Source organism: Petaurus breviceps, unplaced genomic scaffold (genome assembly GCF_028583685.1).
Source record: "Petaurus breviceps papuanus isolate PSGF00001 unplaced genomic scaffold, PetGlider_PUasm1.0 99, whole genome shotgun sequence".
Lineage (NCBI taxonomy): Eukaryota > Metazoa > Chordata > Mammalia > Diprotodontia > Petauridae > Petaurus > Petaurus breviceps.
Genome location: NW_027187465.1, coordinates 7,521,555 through 7,537,230, shown reverse-complemented (window position 1 = coordinate 7,537,230; position 15,676 = coordinate 7,521,555). Strand labels below are relative to the sequence as shown.

Sequence of the window (15,676 nt, the reverse complement as noted above, 5' to 3'; positions counted from 1 at the left end):
TGTGTGTGTGTGTGTGTGTGTGTGCACGCGCACATGCATGTGTGTGTATATATATATTAGGAGATTGGGGGCATTTTTGTGGTCTGTAGTCACCTCTCCCTGGACTCTCCCCCAGATCACTGACCTGACCACTGAGCTCTCTGACGAGCGCTTCAAAGGAGAAGTGGCCTGCCGGGTCCTAGAGAGTGAGAGGGCTGAGCGTCTCCGGGCCTCCAGGGAGATCCAGGAGTTGAAGGTGGGTGTCTCTGCCTGCACATCTGGTCTTAGCATCTGGGGGAGGGCAGAGGCATTGCCAAAGTCAGAGAATGAACTCCGTTTTCTTCAACGTGCATCAGTCAGTCAGTCCACAGGCACACAGGATCCCTCAAGGATCCCCTCTTTCTAATGGGGGAGATGACCTGCCCACAAATAGGAAGATATGAGATTCATATAGAGCCATGGAAGGGGAGGCCTGAGCAGCTGAGGTTATTGGGACAGGCCTCCTGTTGAAGGTGGTATTTGAGACAATTCTTGAAGGAAGCCAGGGAAGCTAAGGGAGCCAGGAGGCAAGGAGGGAGAAAGCATCTCATGTACTGGGAACAGCCAGCAGTGTCCTGGGAGAGAAGCAAGAAGTAGTCCAGTAGCTGAGCTATGGAGGGGAGGAATGGGTAAGAGTCTTAGAAAGAGAGAGAGGGAGGGAGAGAGAGACAGAGAGAGGCAGAGAGATGAGAGAGAGACAGAGACAGACAGAGAGACAGAGACAGAGAGATGAGAGAGAGAGACAGAGAGAGACAGACAGAGAGAGAGAGAGACAGAGAGACAGAGAGGGGGGGGAGGGAAGGAGGGGGAGGGAGAGAGAGAGCCCACCAGGCCATCTAGCAAAGACCTTTGAATGGCAGATAGAGGAGTTTCTATTTGATCTTTGTGGATGACTTGGGAAGGAGAGGCCCGAGGGCCCAAGGCACGTGTGCCCTCTGTCCAGCCTGGTTTCCTATCTTGACATCTTCTCCCCTTTTCAGAGCAAATATGAACAAACACAGAAGAGTTTGGGGTCAGTGGAGAAGCAGCTGGAGGAAGCCCAGCAGAAAATTGAATTGAGTGAAGTGGGGAAGTCTCATTCTGGAGAAGGTAAGCCGGAGGTTGGCCCCAGGAGTGGGATACGGCGAGGAGGAGCCACTCCCATGGCCCTCTCCTGTGCCAGCTCCTTCTTCCTCTTCTCGGTTCTGGATTAAAGAGCCTTGGACCCCCATCCAGCTAGGACTCTAACATCAGAAGCATAGCCTGGCATCCTCCCTTCTCCCTGGTTCTCCAGGCTGCTGGCTGATGGGTGGGCAGAGTGACATCTCCATTGACCTGTCATAGCCGCTCCCGCTCCGCAGCTCAGGGAGAGGGAAGAAAGGTGTCAGGTCCTGTCAGAACCGGTGGTCTCCCTTCAGGCCCCCAAGGAAATCGTGCTGTAATTACGTGAGGAGCATTGGCAGGAGTGGAGGGTCGAGAGGGGCCACTGCAGGGTAGGGCAGTGCTGCCATGAGGAGCCCGGTTTTCCTGTTTGTGCTTTTATCTGTGGTCGCCCCGGGGAAGCTTTCTGTGCTGCTTCATTTAGAGGTCTCCGGGCTGCACCAGCCCTGAAGTACAACTAGCATTGAGCCCAGGACAGGGAGCAGACATTAGGTTTGGCCAGGTGTTTCGGGCACAGAATATGCCTTCTTATCACCTTGGCTAGTGATGAAAGCTAGGAAGGGGCACTAACACCCCAGATGATGGTCGTACTTCCAAAAGCCTTCATATGACCACGCATTGGGGTGAATTTAGTAAGACAGAATTTACAAGGTGTTTATTTGGGTCCATAGGATCATAGTCGTAGAACTGGGACCTTAGCAGTCATCAGGTCCAACCCCTCATTTTCAGGTGAAGAAACTGAGGCTCCAAGAGGTTAATTCATTTGTTCAGGGTGACAGAACTGGTAAAAGGGGAGGATTTGAACTCGTCTTCCCGATGCCAAGTCTAGCACACCATATGCCTTAGTCATATTCTGGGTTCAAAAACTTCAGGAATATAGACCTTATATCATCCATTTTAGAGAGGAGGAAACAGGTCAAGAGAAGGAAAGTTACTTGTCCAAGGTCACATGATCAGTAAAAGGAGGAGGATTTGAATCCAAGTCCCCTGGCTAGAACCCCAACACTGTATCTCCTGTGCTATATTGAATCCCATCATATGGCATAAGCCATAAATATCTGCACAAATAAGTATGGCAGTATGAAATCTGCGCCCAAACAATGGAGTTCTGAGAGCCATTGGAGTACTAAGATGGAGGCTCTCCCAGTGGGCTAGGGTAATCAGAGCAAGTTTCATGGAGGAAATGGGACTTCAGCTGGGTCTTGAAGGATGGACCAGCAGGATATCAATAGGCAGAGAAAGAGAAGCTTTACTCCCTTGTGAAATACTTTCCTGGGACAGGGTTGTACCCCATACCCTACCTTTGGGGCTTAGGAAATAGAGCTAGAAGGACCTTCAGCAATATCCTCAGGGAAGTGACTTGCCTGGTCACAGACATAGAATCTCAGAATCCCAGAATGCCCGAGTTGGAAGGGACCTTGGTGGCCACAGAATCCAACCCAGATCCAGATAAGAGTTCTAGAGCTCATCTGATCAGTGGTCATCCAGCCCCTCCTTGAAGAACCCAGTGGAGGTGAGCCCACCCCTTTATATCATTGTTTTTCCCAACATGAAGCCTAAATTCTTTGTAAAATGGATTTGATGGCCCTGAGGGTCCCTTCCAGTTTTAAATCTGAATTAAAGAGCCTCCAAAATCAAAGCCATTTCTTTCTTCACCCTTCCTTGCTACCCCTGTTCTGGGTTCCACGTCTTCTGGCCCCCAGGTGCTTTGTCTGAGTGCATGCCTTTTTCTTTCCACAGCTGATGACTGGCAGACACGTTTTGACTGTGCACAGACAGAAATCAAGTTTCTCCGAAAGCGCCTCCTGATGTGTGAGGAGAGACTAGAATCTGAGCTGTCCGCCAGAAAGGAACTAGAGACCAAGGTGAGAGGAGGATGGGGAGCTGCCTGACTGGCCCGCTGGTGCTTCTGAGAGCAGACGGGAGGACCTGGTGTCCTAGACCCGGGCTTATTAAGGAAATGTCAGAGCTGAGAGGGACCTTGTAACAGGGAATATCAGAGCCGGGAGGGGCCCTAGAACACAAGATGTCAGAGCTGGGAAGGCCTTAGGAACAGACAATGTCAGAGTTGGGAGGAGTCTTAGAACATGGAGTGTCAGAGCTGAGAGTTATGCTGGAGGTCTAGCTAGGCAGAGGTTGAAAAGACAAAGACCATCACCAGCCATCTTAATGGTTTCCCAATTCTGTTTTGGTTATAAAGCCTTTTATTGCAAGATGAAGAAAATGTTTTCTCCAGACCTATCATTCCTGGACCTAATCTCTGACTATATCCCGATACTTTTCTTTTTCTGGGAAGGGAGCCTGGTTTTGTGGAAAGGGTCCTAGCTTGGGAGGGAGGAAGGCAAGGCTGTAGTCCTTCCTCTGCTCTTGGTTCTCTGCATGACCTAGAATAAGGCACTGGGCCCTAGTTTTCTTTGACTATAAAAGGAAGAGTTCTGGATTCCCATGTCCTTTTTAGGCATTTTCTGATTCTGGGATATAGGGTATGAGCAGTCAAAAATTGGGAGCAATCAGTGAACTGACCTCGTCAGGGGAGGCTTCAAGAATGTGAGAGGGGGGACTCCCCTAGCCAAGAAACCCTTCCTCTCAGCTCTGGCACTTTTGGAGAAGAGCCCTCCCTGGCTCAGTATGGCCAGACTCTTAATGACATGTGATGGGCTGAAGCCTAAGTGCTGAGCAGTCTCCTACCTCCAAGATGAGAGTGGGGAGCCATGATTTGCCTCCCAGACAGATGTTAAATAGTCCTTCCCAAGAAACTTGCACCATAGATAAAGAGACAGGAGCCTGTGCAGGGGGCAGATGGAGGGGGCAGTCCAGCCCTTTAATAGCTGATTATCAAGTTAGGTCAGTTCCCCCAAGGAGGGGGAGAATCTTCATGCTACATTAAAAAATAATAAAATATCAACTTTTCCTGAGTGGCAGAATACAAGAAGGCATTTGCTTTCAGACTCTGAATTTAGAATTACAGGCTTCATTAACTCAACATTTTTGCTTATTTAATACAGTTCCTTAATGAGCTGCATTCTTTAGAGTGGCTTTGCTGAGTTCCCACCATCCAAACTAGAACATTTGGGGGGATGTCGACTGCCTGAAGAGGGAGGAGGTCTTTGCTGAGTTTGGTTTCAAGGTTCTTTTTGAACTTGGCCCAACCTCAGCTCCCCTGCTCAAGAAGCTCTGAGGGCTCCCGACTGCCCTGAGGAAAAATTCAAGCTTCTGTTTTTCTTGGTGTGTGTTTCAGTCATTTCAGTTGGGTCAGACTTTCCATGACCCCACGGGGCATTTTCATTTGACCGATGAGGAAACTGAGGCAAACAGGGTGAAGTGACTTGCAATGTCTCTCCAAACGCTGACTATTACTATTATCCCTCAAGATTCTCTGATCCAAAGTGAAATGATGAGCTCTTGAAGGTGCCTTGAGAATTATAATGTGCAGGAAGATGAGGAAGCAGAAAGGCCACTGAAAATGCCGTGTTCTTCTTCTTGCAGCTTGGGGAAGCTCGGAACACATATGAGGAGGTCAAGAGGAGCTCTCATCAACTGAAGAGAAAGTGCCGCAATCTGACCTGTGACCTTGAGGACACCCGAGTACTGCTGGAGAACCAGCAGAGCAGGAGTCATGAACTGGAGAAGAAGCAAAAAAGGTAAGTTGGGCCACTGATTGCACAGTGGTGTGGAAAGAGGAGGAGGAGGACCTGGGCTCAAATCCCACCTCCAGCCTGTACTTGCCCTGAGGTGCTGCTGGGCAAGTCACTTCATGTCCCTGGGCCTCAATTTCCTCCTCTGGAAAATGGGTGTAATAGGAGCATCTCCACACACAGCCTGTTGTGAGGCACATACACACGCATCATGTGTATACATATATATATACACATATAAATACATATACACATACTATATATTAAACACACACGTATATGTAAACACACAATATTTATATATACACATCTATATTTATATACATGCATATACAATAATAGACATGTGCATACACATACAAACATGCATGTATTCATACACATATACACATGTATTTATATGCACATATATAATTCTATATAAACACACATGTGTATTCACATACATACACACATTTTCTATGTACAACTACACATATATTTATGCACATGCATGTATATAAACACACACATGCAAACATATGCACATATTACATTACACAAATATATACATATATTTATATATACACACACAAGTTATATCTATATAAACACATGTATATACTGCATATGTACATATACATATCATATAAACATATGAATACATCTATATAAATATATGTGTGTATTTACATGTGCAATATATACACAGGTATATACATACACATAGATGTGCACAATTAAATATATATTTATAAACACATATATACATGCACACATTATATCTATATAAACACATACATATAGATGCACAATCTACACACACATATGCACACATGTATTTATACACACATGCACATTTTATATCCATAAATACATTTATATTTATACACATATACACATATCTATATAAACACACATTTATATATGCAATATAAACAATATATAAACAGGTAAATAATATATTTATAAACATGTATATACATATGCATACATACACAATCTATACACATATATACATTATGCACACATATAAGCACACCTTTATACACACTTATTTACATTTTTACATACATATATGTATGTATATACAAATGTATATTTATGCAATATATTTATACACACATATATCATTTATATACAAATGCATGTGTGTATTTACATATATATTTATACACACATATAAACACATGTTTACACACACATAATGTATATACAAACACACATATTTATACACACATGTTTATACACACATCCACACATATACGTATGTATATACATTTAACATTAAAATGATGAACCTAAGGCCCAAGTTTCTTGGCTGACATAGTCCAACATCATTCCTACTCCACAGTGGGTGGCCAAGGAGATGAGTAATTTGCAGCTCTCTTAAGAGGGCCTACGAAGGTTATTGTTCTATGGAGCTCTGACTTGGTCAGACAGAGCGGTAAGAGTGGGCTCTGTTCCTGGCAGGACAGCTTTGGGAGGGTGTTGATGAGCTGGTTGAGGAGAGCTTCCAAGGAGGATGAGCAGGGTGATGAAGAGCCTATGGGTCCGCCATATTGAGGGCCAGTTGAAGGGAATGGGGATGTTCATTCTGGAGAAGAGAAGATGGAAGATGGAAGGAGGCAGCATTATGAGTGCATGTGTGCATGAATGAATGAAAGAACAAACAGAAAAGCGTGTATTAAGTTCTTACTGTGTGCAAAGAGCCAAGCTCAGTGTTGAGCTGCAGACAGAAGGGCCCAGATGGCTGCTGCTCTCCAGGTCCACACACGGGAGCTTTCAGCTCTCAATCACATGGAGAGGCCTGCGGTCCGTGGGGTGCAGCAGGGAAGCAGATGGTGACACCACTTTGCTAGTGTTGCTGTTATTAATGAGACCATTTGGCAGTGCTGGGGACGGTGGGGGGGACCTTTCATGGCTGGGTCTCGAGCTGCTGTGGCTGCTGATAGGGCAGAGGCCCCCGGAGTCTGCAGGGGCAGCTTTAGCTGCGTCTCCACAAGAGTTGCTCCCCTGGATGGTGGCTATCGGGGCCACGCTGGAAAGACTCCTGATCTGGGGCATGGTTCTATTCTCACTCTTGGGCTTCTCTGACCTGAAGTCCTATCAAGAGGAAACAACATCCATTGATTGGTCAATATTAAGCACCTACTGTGTACCGGGCTAGGTGCTGGAGAAACAGACAAAAGTTAAACAGTCCCTTCCCTCAAGGAGTTTACATTCTATTGAGAGGGGGGAATATGTCCATAGACAGGCAACATCAAGAGAGATTGCAGAGATCATGTCTACTGTGGGTCAGGTACTGGGGATGCTGAGGCAAAAGTCAAACCCACAATCCTGTTCTCAAAAAGCTTACATTCAATTAATCTATTAATGAGGAATTATCAAAAAACTAATTACGTACTAGGTGCTGCTCTAAGGGCTGGGCTGTTTTGTATTATCCTGTCATTTCTGACTCTTTGTGACCCCATCTGGGGTTTTCTTGGTGGAGATCTTAGAGTGGTTTGCCATTTTTTTCTCTAGTTCATTTTTCAGATGAGGAAACTGAGGCAGACAGGGTAAAGTGACTTGTCCTGGGTCACACAGCTAGGAAAGTATCTGAGGCTGGATTTGAGTTCAAGTCTTCCCGACTCCAGGCTGGTTCTCTATCCACTGTCCCACCTAGCTGCCCAAAGCCCTGGAGACACAGACAAAAATGAAAATGAAAGGTAGGCAAATCTGGCCTCAGACACTTAACACTTACTAGCTGTGCACCCTTGGGCAAGTCACTTAACCCCAATTGCCCCTCCAAAAAAGCAAAAAAAAAAAAGAAATAAAGGGTAGGGATTGAAAGCCCTAGGTAGAGTTTTAGATGCCAAACCAAAGAGTTTGTATAGTTTGTATTTTATTAAAAGGCAAGAGAGAGCCCAGGAACCTTCCTGAGCAGGGCAGTGACTTGGCCAGGCCTGTGTTTTCAGAATAAATTTGGTAGCAGGTAGAGAATGAGCTTACATTATATGGGGAGAAAGAGCATCAGTCATTCAGTCAATCGACAAGCACTTTTACCATTCCTCTTATGTGCCAGGCACTGTCTTAGGCACTGGGGATTCCAAGCCCAAAGCTGACCTAGCCCCTGTCCTCCAGGAGCCTACATTCTCCTCCATTGTGGAGAGAGACCACACGAGCTAAGGGAGACACCTTGGGCCAGGAGTCCTGGGTTCAGGCTCTGTTTCTGTTCTCTGTTTTAGGTAGCTCTCCGGCTCTCCTCAGAGGAGCAGGTGAGGCTCCTCAGGGGCTATGGTCCAGTCTGAAGCCAAATGCTGAGCAGTGATCTGAGAGGAGGGTGGGAGTGGGCAGGCTGAGCTCTGTGGGCATCATCAGAGACCATGAGGGATGCTGAGGCAGAGAGCCTGGGGCTGGAGGGGGAGAGAAGCGGCTCCTGTAAACACCCAAGGAGAAAACCTCTGGGAGCAGGTCTAGAGGTGGGGAGACAGTCCAGGAAATCAGCTCCAGGCTGGCTTAGGGGATGGCTTAAGAGCCAGCAGACAGAGCCTTTGGAGGGCAGCGCAGTCCAGCACCTTCGTTTGACAGTCGAGGACGCTGGAGCCCAGAGAGAGAAAAAGCAGCTGTTTCCAGGTAGTGTCAGACAGTACAGAGCAGAGCCAGGCTCTGTCCCAAGACTCTCACTCAGCCCAGCACTCTTGCTGCCTCCTAAGGGAGTGGCTCCCATGACCCCAAGGTGAAGATGCCTAGCATCAGTGTCCAGATGGAGGAACGATTGCTGGAGCCAATGGAGAGGAAGCAGGGCATGTGAAATTGGGAGCCAGAGGTTCTGGATTCGAATCTCCATTCTGCCACTCACTGGATGACTCTGGTCATGTCATTGATCCTCCCTGACTCTCCATTTCTTCATCTGAAAAATGAAGAGGTTGGACCAGAGGGCCTCTGGGGACCCTGCCAGATCTATTTCTATGATCCTCTGCTCCTGCCTTTCTTGGGAAAGTCAACTCAACTCTCTGAGTCTCAGTTTCCCCACTCGTTGGACCAGATGGCCTCCAAGGTCTCTCCTAGCTCTAGATTTATGAAAGCCAGGATCCTCTTCTCCCCCGCCCAGGTGGGGAAAAACAAGGCCTGGAGCCAGTGTCCCCCCAAAAGGAAGTTGCTTTGGTGTCTATCTATGACCGTCACATTGGGAATCCAGTGTCCAGAGGAGTAGATGGCAGCTGGATCTGAGGACCAGCCCACTGGGGCAGGGAACCCCTGTTGTGCTTCTCTTTTCCCACTCTGACTCTTAGGACAGAGTGAGTTTGAGGCCGGCCTCCTCCTAGTAAGCAGTAGGGTATCTGGAGCTGGTGGGATGGGTGGGGTCTTTTCGTCTCTGTGTTCTCAAATGATCAGTTCTGTAGTGAGAACTACCAGCTGGAGGGCCGGGGAGGGGGCTGCTTATTGACTCAGAACAGGAAGGGATTGCCAAGGCATCCCTTTGTGCTGTCAGATTCGTGGGCGCCTGTGTGTTTGCCAGAAGTGGCTGTTTACTAAGAAGGAGCAAACAGAATTTGTAACACCACTGAGGTGTGCCGACATCAAATCTGATCAGGCACCATTTAGCTCAGGCCCCTCTCTCCACCCAGGATTCACCCCTACTCTGCTTTCTCTTCAAGAGGATGAGGGCCCTCTGGGAAGTCTTCACATCAATCTATCCATCAATCCAGAAGCGTTTAAGAGCCTACTATGTGCTGGGCTCTGTGCTACCAACAGGGGATTCAAAGAGAAAAATGAAAATTCCTTTGCCCTCGAGGAGCTTACCTTTTTAGCAGAGGAGACAGCATGGCAAACATGGTGAAAGGGTGCAGACAGATTCAGAGATATTTAGCAGACATTCATCTCCCCTCTCCTGCCTTTCCTAATGGTGCCCTACACCCCAGAGCAAAATTTCCGGGCCTTCCCCCAATCCCCAAATTATGGCTCCTCAGAGTTACAAGGGATCCCTCTTTACCTGAACAGAAATTTGCTTCACAGCATAGCCAGCAATTGGCCGTCCATACAGCATTTCAACTTGGGGGGGTATTCCCTGGATATTGCAGGGCCTTACCACAAGACTGGTTTGCTCATGGTGGCAGATCAGACAGCAAGCCTCCAGGTGCCCTCAAGGTACATACAGTCCATCTACTGGGCCTCCCCAACCTGGGCCACCATCCATGCCCCATGGGTGGGGCACAAAATGAGACCTCCAGAACATTCTGGTCCAGCTCCTTCCCCCCTAGCTCTAAAGCTCCTCGAAGGCTACTGGCCCAGAATGGAGCCCGGGCATCTATTTCCTGTTGCTATAGTGACAAAGTGGGTCATAAAGGTCACACCTGAGAGCTGATAGAACCTGTTTACCTGAGTCTTGGGGGAGCAACCTTCCCAAGAAATGATTCCAGTGGGACTTCTCGTGGCCCAATCGACTGACTCTGTTCCTAAATCGGGGCAGGGAGTCAGGCTTCCGGGGAAGTAAATAAATTTGTGTTTCCAATTGCCTGGTCTAGCCTTTCATGGTCGATCAATGAGTCACGGAGGGCAGTGCCTGGGGTGGCCATTGACATGCTTCCAGAGGTGGCACGGAGGGTCCCTGGCTAGGACATTGGCCACCTGGAGCTCATCCAGAAGAAGCTGACCAGGATGGTGAGAGGGCTGGAGAGCACGCCAGATGAGGACCGTCACAGAAATGGGGATTACTACCCTGGAGAAGAGAAATCTGAAATGCTCAAGGGTTTCAAAGACTGACCAGGCTGGTTCTGCTTGGCCCCCGGGGGCTAGAGCTACTGGGGACTGGAAAGAGCTGCCTCTAGGGGAAGTTCTTCCTTCTTACTGGGAAGGGAGGGGCCATCAATTAGAGGCCAAATAACCACTTACAGAGGATGTCATCAATGGAAGGGATTCTGGAACAGGTACAAGTTGTCCACCGGTGAATTAGCATTTATTGAGCACTTATGGTATGCCGTTGGACTAAATCACCTGTGAATTCCCTTTCAATGCGGAGATTCTGAGATGTAAATGGTGTTAGAAATACTGTAATCCCCTACCTTCCTGGAAGGCTGGCACCAGGGACAGGGTTTCCCCATAGGCCAAGGAGGAAGCTTTTAGAAGATCTTAGATTTTGCCCTAGAAAGTATCTTTTCCACCCCCATTGCTGCCCCAAATCCTTTGGTTTTCTATTGAACCATTCTTCTTCATGGTTTCAATAAGAACTCAGCAATGTAATTCATGCTGGGTCTGGTGTTGGAAGTCTGTGTTCAAAACCCAACTCAGCCTTAGTTTACTCACCTATAAAATGGGAATCACTTGAGGTCCCTTTTAGCATGAAATTTATAATATTAATAATAGCAATAATAATAAAATAATAGTTAGCATTTATATAGACAGTACTTTAAGATTTACAAAGCAATTTACATAGGTTACCCCAAATACCCCAATGCTATCAATGTCGCCAGAATACCCAGAAATGTTGAATTATTTGTTTTCTCTAAGTGAACCCACAGACACATCCATGGGAATCATACCCTCCTCTCCTTCCAGGGCTCCAGGGCAGCTGTGGCAGGCATGGCGGGCTCACCTCGGACAATTTAGCTGTGACTAGGTTAGTGATGAGTGAGCCCCTTCCAGATTGAAAGGCAGCCCATTCATAGTTTGGGGGGCCTCTGCTTTCTGGAGGAATGAGGATTGATGTGGAACAAAACCTTGAATCTCTCACCCATGGCCTCAGCAAATATTCTTCCTTCCATCTGGGGCAAGAGCCACCTACCTGAGGTATTCTGAGTTCCCTGTGGGGTGAGGAGGAGGGTTATAGCTGGTGTTAGGTGTCCTTTAAGTAGGCAACGTGGGGGTGATGGAGAGATCATTGGAACTGGAATCTGAGAATCTGGGTTCAAATCTCAGTTCAGCTATAAACTACCTGTATTAATTGAGAAAATACTGTGTTACCCTGGACAAGTCACTTAACCCCAATTGCCTCCCCAAAGCAAAAACAAAACCAAACAAAAAAAAATTTGAGAAAAGAAGCGAGCCTTTCTGGACCTGTTAAAATGGAGAGGCTGAGCAACATGACCCCAAACTCTAGATGCTGTGATTCTTCTGGACTTTAGAAATGCCCCCTCTTGAAATTATTGCTATGTATTTTTACATGTATACAATATATGTATATATCATATGTATGTATAATATATTTTATATGTATTTATTATATGTATAATGTATTTTACACACACACACACACACACACACACACACACACACACACGGACACACGGTGCACCTTGCCTGAACCATCTGTCTTCTCACTTGTTGCCATATTATTTCTTCATCTATCCTTCCCCTCCTCTCTTTCCTTCTACTTCTTTGGGAATGAAGCGGTAAGACCCATTTTTTCCCTGGCAGGTTTGATATGCAATTAACCCAGGCTATTGGTGAATCGTTGTTTGAAAGGGGCCTCCGGGAGAAGTTGTCCCAGGAAAATGCTAGCATCCGGTGGGAGCTTGGCAAACTTCAGAGCAAGTTAGAGGTAAGTGCAGAGGAAGAGCCGTAGGCTCTGGGGACCCCTTGATTTTTCTGATTCAAGTAGAAAAAGCTAGACATGAATTGTATGCTTGCAGGAAGGAGAGGTGAATAGTTTGGGAGGCCTGTGTTCTTGAAAGGGGAGAGGAGTATTTACTCTGCTCTGAAGAGGCACAGTGGGATGGGTAAAGATTTCTGCAAGCAGCCAGTGGGAGCTTTGTTTCCCAGCCCCCAAAAGGAAGTGTAGCTTAGTGGTGAGTGCTCTGTTCGAGGAGGCAGGAAGGAGACTGGTTTATTTTGCTCTGCTTCCCTCCCTCACACTTACTAAGCTGTGTTTCCTGGAATAAATCCTTTGGTCTCATTTATGAAACTAGAAATTCAATTCAATGTACATTTTTAGGGGTCTAATATATGTGGCAGGCAATATGGGATGCATCATGTGTTGGCCTTGGTATTAGGAAGGATCCAGGTTCAAGTCCTGCTTTTGACCCACACTTTGTGACCCTAGGCAAGTGTCTTAGCTTCTCATTATATACCAGGTAGTTCTCTAAAACTATGTTACAGGGAGCTTCTGATTTGTGCTAGTGCAGGGAGTTTCCATACTGGGAGTCCCCAGGAGTGAGGAAATCAGGGCAAGGTGAAGTTCATAGGATCACTGACCAGATCTGGAAGGGACTCCAGAGGCCAGTGAATCCAGCCTCCTCTTTTTTATAGATGAAGAAACTAAGAGTCGATCAATCAGTCAATGAATTTGCATATATTAATAAGTGTTTCTTGTGTGTGTGGGACTGTGGACATACAAAGACCAAGATGAAGCAGTCCCCATCCTCAAGAGGCTTATATTCTCATGGGCTCTGGGGAGGTTATGGGACTTGGGGAATGAAGGTCCTGCAGAAGCAGGAGAGTCTGCCTTGGAGGAGCACCTGAGAGCATGAGTGACCCAGGGACATCACGGATGGGGATCCTTCTTCTGGGGGGAGGCGGGTAGAAAAGGAATACAGACCTCTGACAACTGGGAGGGTTTTATCCATGTCTTCCATAGACAAGAAAACCAAGAGTTCCTTCCTCAAGAAGCTTATATTCTACTCAGAGAGGAAGCAACATATCTACAGACAAATAGATCCCTAGCAAATACAAAATAAATACAGGCATTGGGGAGGGGGCTGCATTAATAACTGAAGAGGTCAGGAAGCTGAGTCTGTGAGGGTGCCCAGAGTTCCAAGAGGCAGAGATGAGAATGGAGACCATTGCATGGCATGGTTGACAACTGTGCCAAGGCACAGAGCTGGGAAATGGAATCTGCAGGGAGTATACAGAAGGAGAGGCAAGGTCCTGTACAGGGCATATCAAGAGGTTGAGGAGAAAAGACTAAAGGACATCGTGCAGCCTCATTATTCCTCCTCTCAAAACCCTTCAATGGCTCCCCATTACTTCTACAATGCATACAAATTTCTTAGCCTACCATTCAAAGCCCTTCACCATCTGGCTCTTACTCACTGTTCAGATTTAATTTGCATTGTGCCCCTTCATGTAGTCTATGTTAATGATGCAGAAAAGGTATAATTCATAGCTTTCAGTAGATTTGCCCTCACTGGCATTGGACATGATGCTGCCATTTCGTTTGGTTGATGCTGAGGTACAAGAAGACATATTTTGGAAAAGTGAAAAAGAGAATGAAGGGGTGCCGTCCCTTATCTGTTTTCAGGTTTGCTCCTCTCCTTGCAAAATTCTGTCTTCACAAAAGCAATGCTTGGCTTGTCTGAAAGGATGGCTTGTCTGAAGTAACATGGCCTTTAAGCAGTTCCGTGATCCTGTTTCTGAGATTCCGATTTGAGTGAATGTGGCATTGACCCCTCCTTCACACTCTTTCTCCAATCAGTCCACTTCTCTCTTTTCCCATAGCCCTCTTCCCAGCATGCCTAGGCTCTGACTTTAATTGACTTCCTAACCAGGCTGCCTAATTTGGGTCTCTCCTGGCCCCATTCTATCCTAGACGATATTAGCCAGTCACCTACCATCTTCTGAACTCTGTCCGAGGAACTGATTATCAGAGTTGGAAGGGACCACAGAAACCATCTTGGGCAACCTGTTCTGAAAAAATAATCCTCTCTACAGTATCTCAGACAAGTGGCCATTAAATCTCTGTTGGAAAAGTCACAGGCCCCACCTCAGAACATCCCTTCACCTCTGTGGCTCCTTTCTCCCAGTGGCTACTCTGGAGAGCTTTTCCTGATGACAAAGTGCTTCATGTATATTATTCCACTTGGTCTTCCTTGGGCCTCAGTCTTCTTATCTATAAATTGGGGATAGTAATATCGACCATACTTCACCATCCAGGCTGCTTAGGGGATCCAGTGGAAGGATAGGAACAGTTATCAAGCTGTAAAATACCATTAGCTCTTGGAAGCCCATGTCTTCTGTGGACTCCTCGGTTCAGTGTCTGAAGTATTTTCTTTCCCTAGGAAAGGGAGCAGGAAACTCTGGGTCTGAAACAGAAGCTTGAGTTGCTGAAGAGTCAAAACATCGACTTAAGGCCCCTTGGGGTGGAAACTGTGGCTGCCTTACAGAGAGAGCTCTGGGACCTGAAGTCCAATGCCTTCGAGCAGCAGCAGATACAGAATGAGCAAGAAACCACCATTAAGAAACTGGAACAGGTACAGAGAACCTCCCACCACGTCCTCACTTCCTATCTCCTCCCAGCTGGAAGGGTTGGCCATTCCCTTCTCCAGCTCATTTCACAGATGAGGAAACTGAGGCAAACAGGGTGAAGGGACTCACCTAGGGTCACGCAGCTAGGAAGTGTCTGAGACTGCATTTGAACTCAGACCTGGCACCATTCTACCCACCATGCAACCTAGGTATTCATTAATTAATACCAGACCTAGGATTTCATGGGTACAGAGAACTCCTGAAGGGAAAGCTCCCTTGCCAGTGCAGATCAGCACCTTTTTTGTGGAGACTTACCATCCATATTTAGCAAGCTGCCTGGGGCAAGAGGGTGAGTGATCTGCCCAGGGACACACAACCAGTTTGTGTCAGAGGCAGGGCTTGAACCCAGACTGCTCTCCCTCCAGTTTCCCAGGTTGCCTCCCTAGAGGTTCTGAAGGCAATTGACCAGATGAAAAGAGGCATCCGCTTCATCACCCACTGATTGGGCTTTTGGCATTTGTCCATCTGTGTGTTCCAGGAGAGGAAGAAAAGCCCTGGTTATTCTCATGTAGTACTTTAAAGTTTGCAAAATGCTTTGCTTACACAATCTCCTTGGAGTCTCGCAGTAATTCTGGTCCTCACTTCCTCAGTGACCTTGTAAAAGTTATTCAGCCTTCCTGATCCTTGACTTAACTCATCTGTAAAATGGACAGGAAGTTGGTTGGACTAGATGGCCTTTG

General features: G+C 46.9%; 1 protein-coding gene across 1 annotated transcript in view; it reads left to right on the top strand.

The window, feature by feature from the left end:
* MYO18B (myosin XVIIIB) overlaps window positions 1-15,676 on the top strand; it is a 377,501-nt gene that overhangs the window by 205,619 nt on the left and 156,206 nt on the right. The window contains 6 exon segments of the mRNA XM_069081888.1: window positions 116-235; window positions 999-1,107; window positions 2,899-3,023; window positions 4,645-4,799; window positions 12,171-12,294; window positions 14,750-14,941. Coding sequence (XP_068937989.1) covers window positions 116-235; window positions 999-1,107; window positions 2,899-3,023; window positions 4,645-4,799; window positions 12,171-12,294; window positions 14,750-14,941 — 825 coding nt within the window.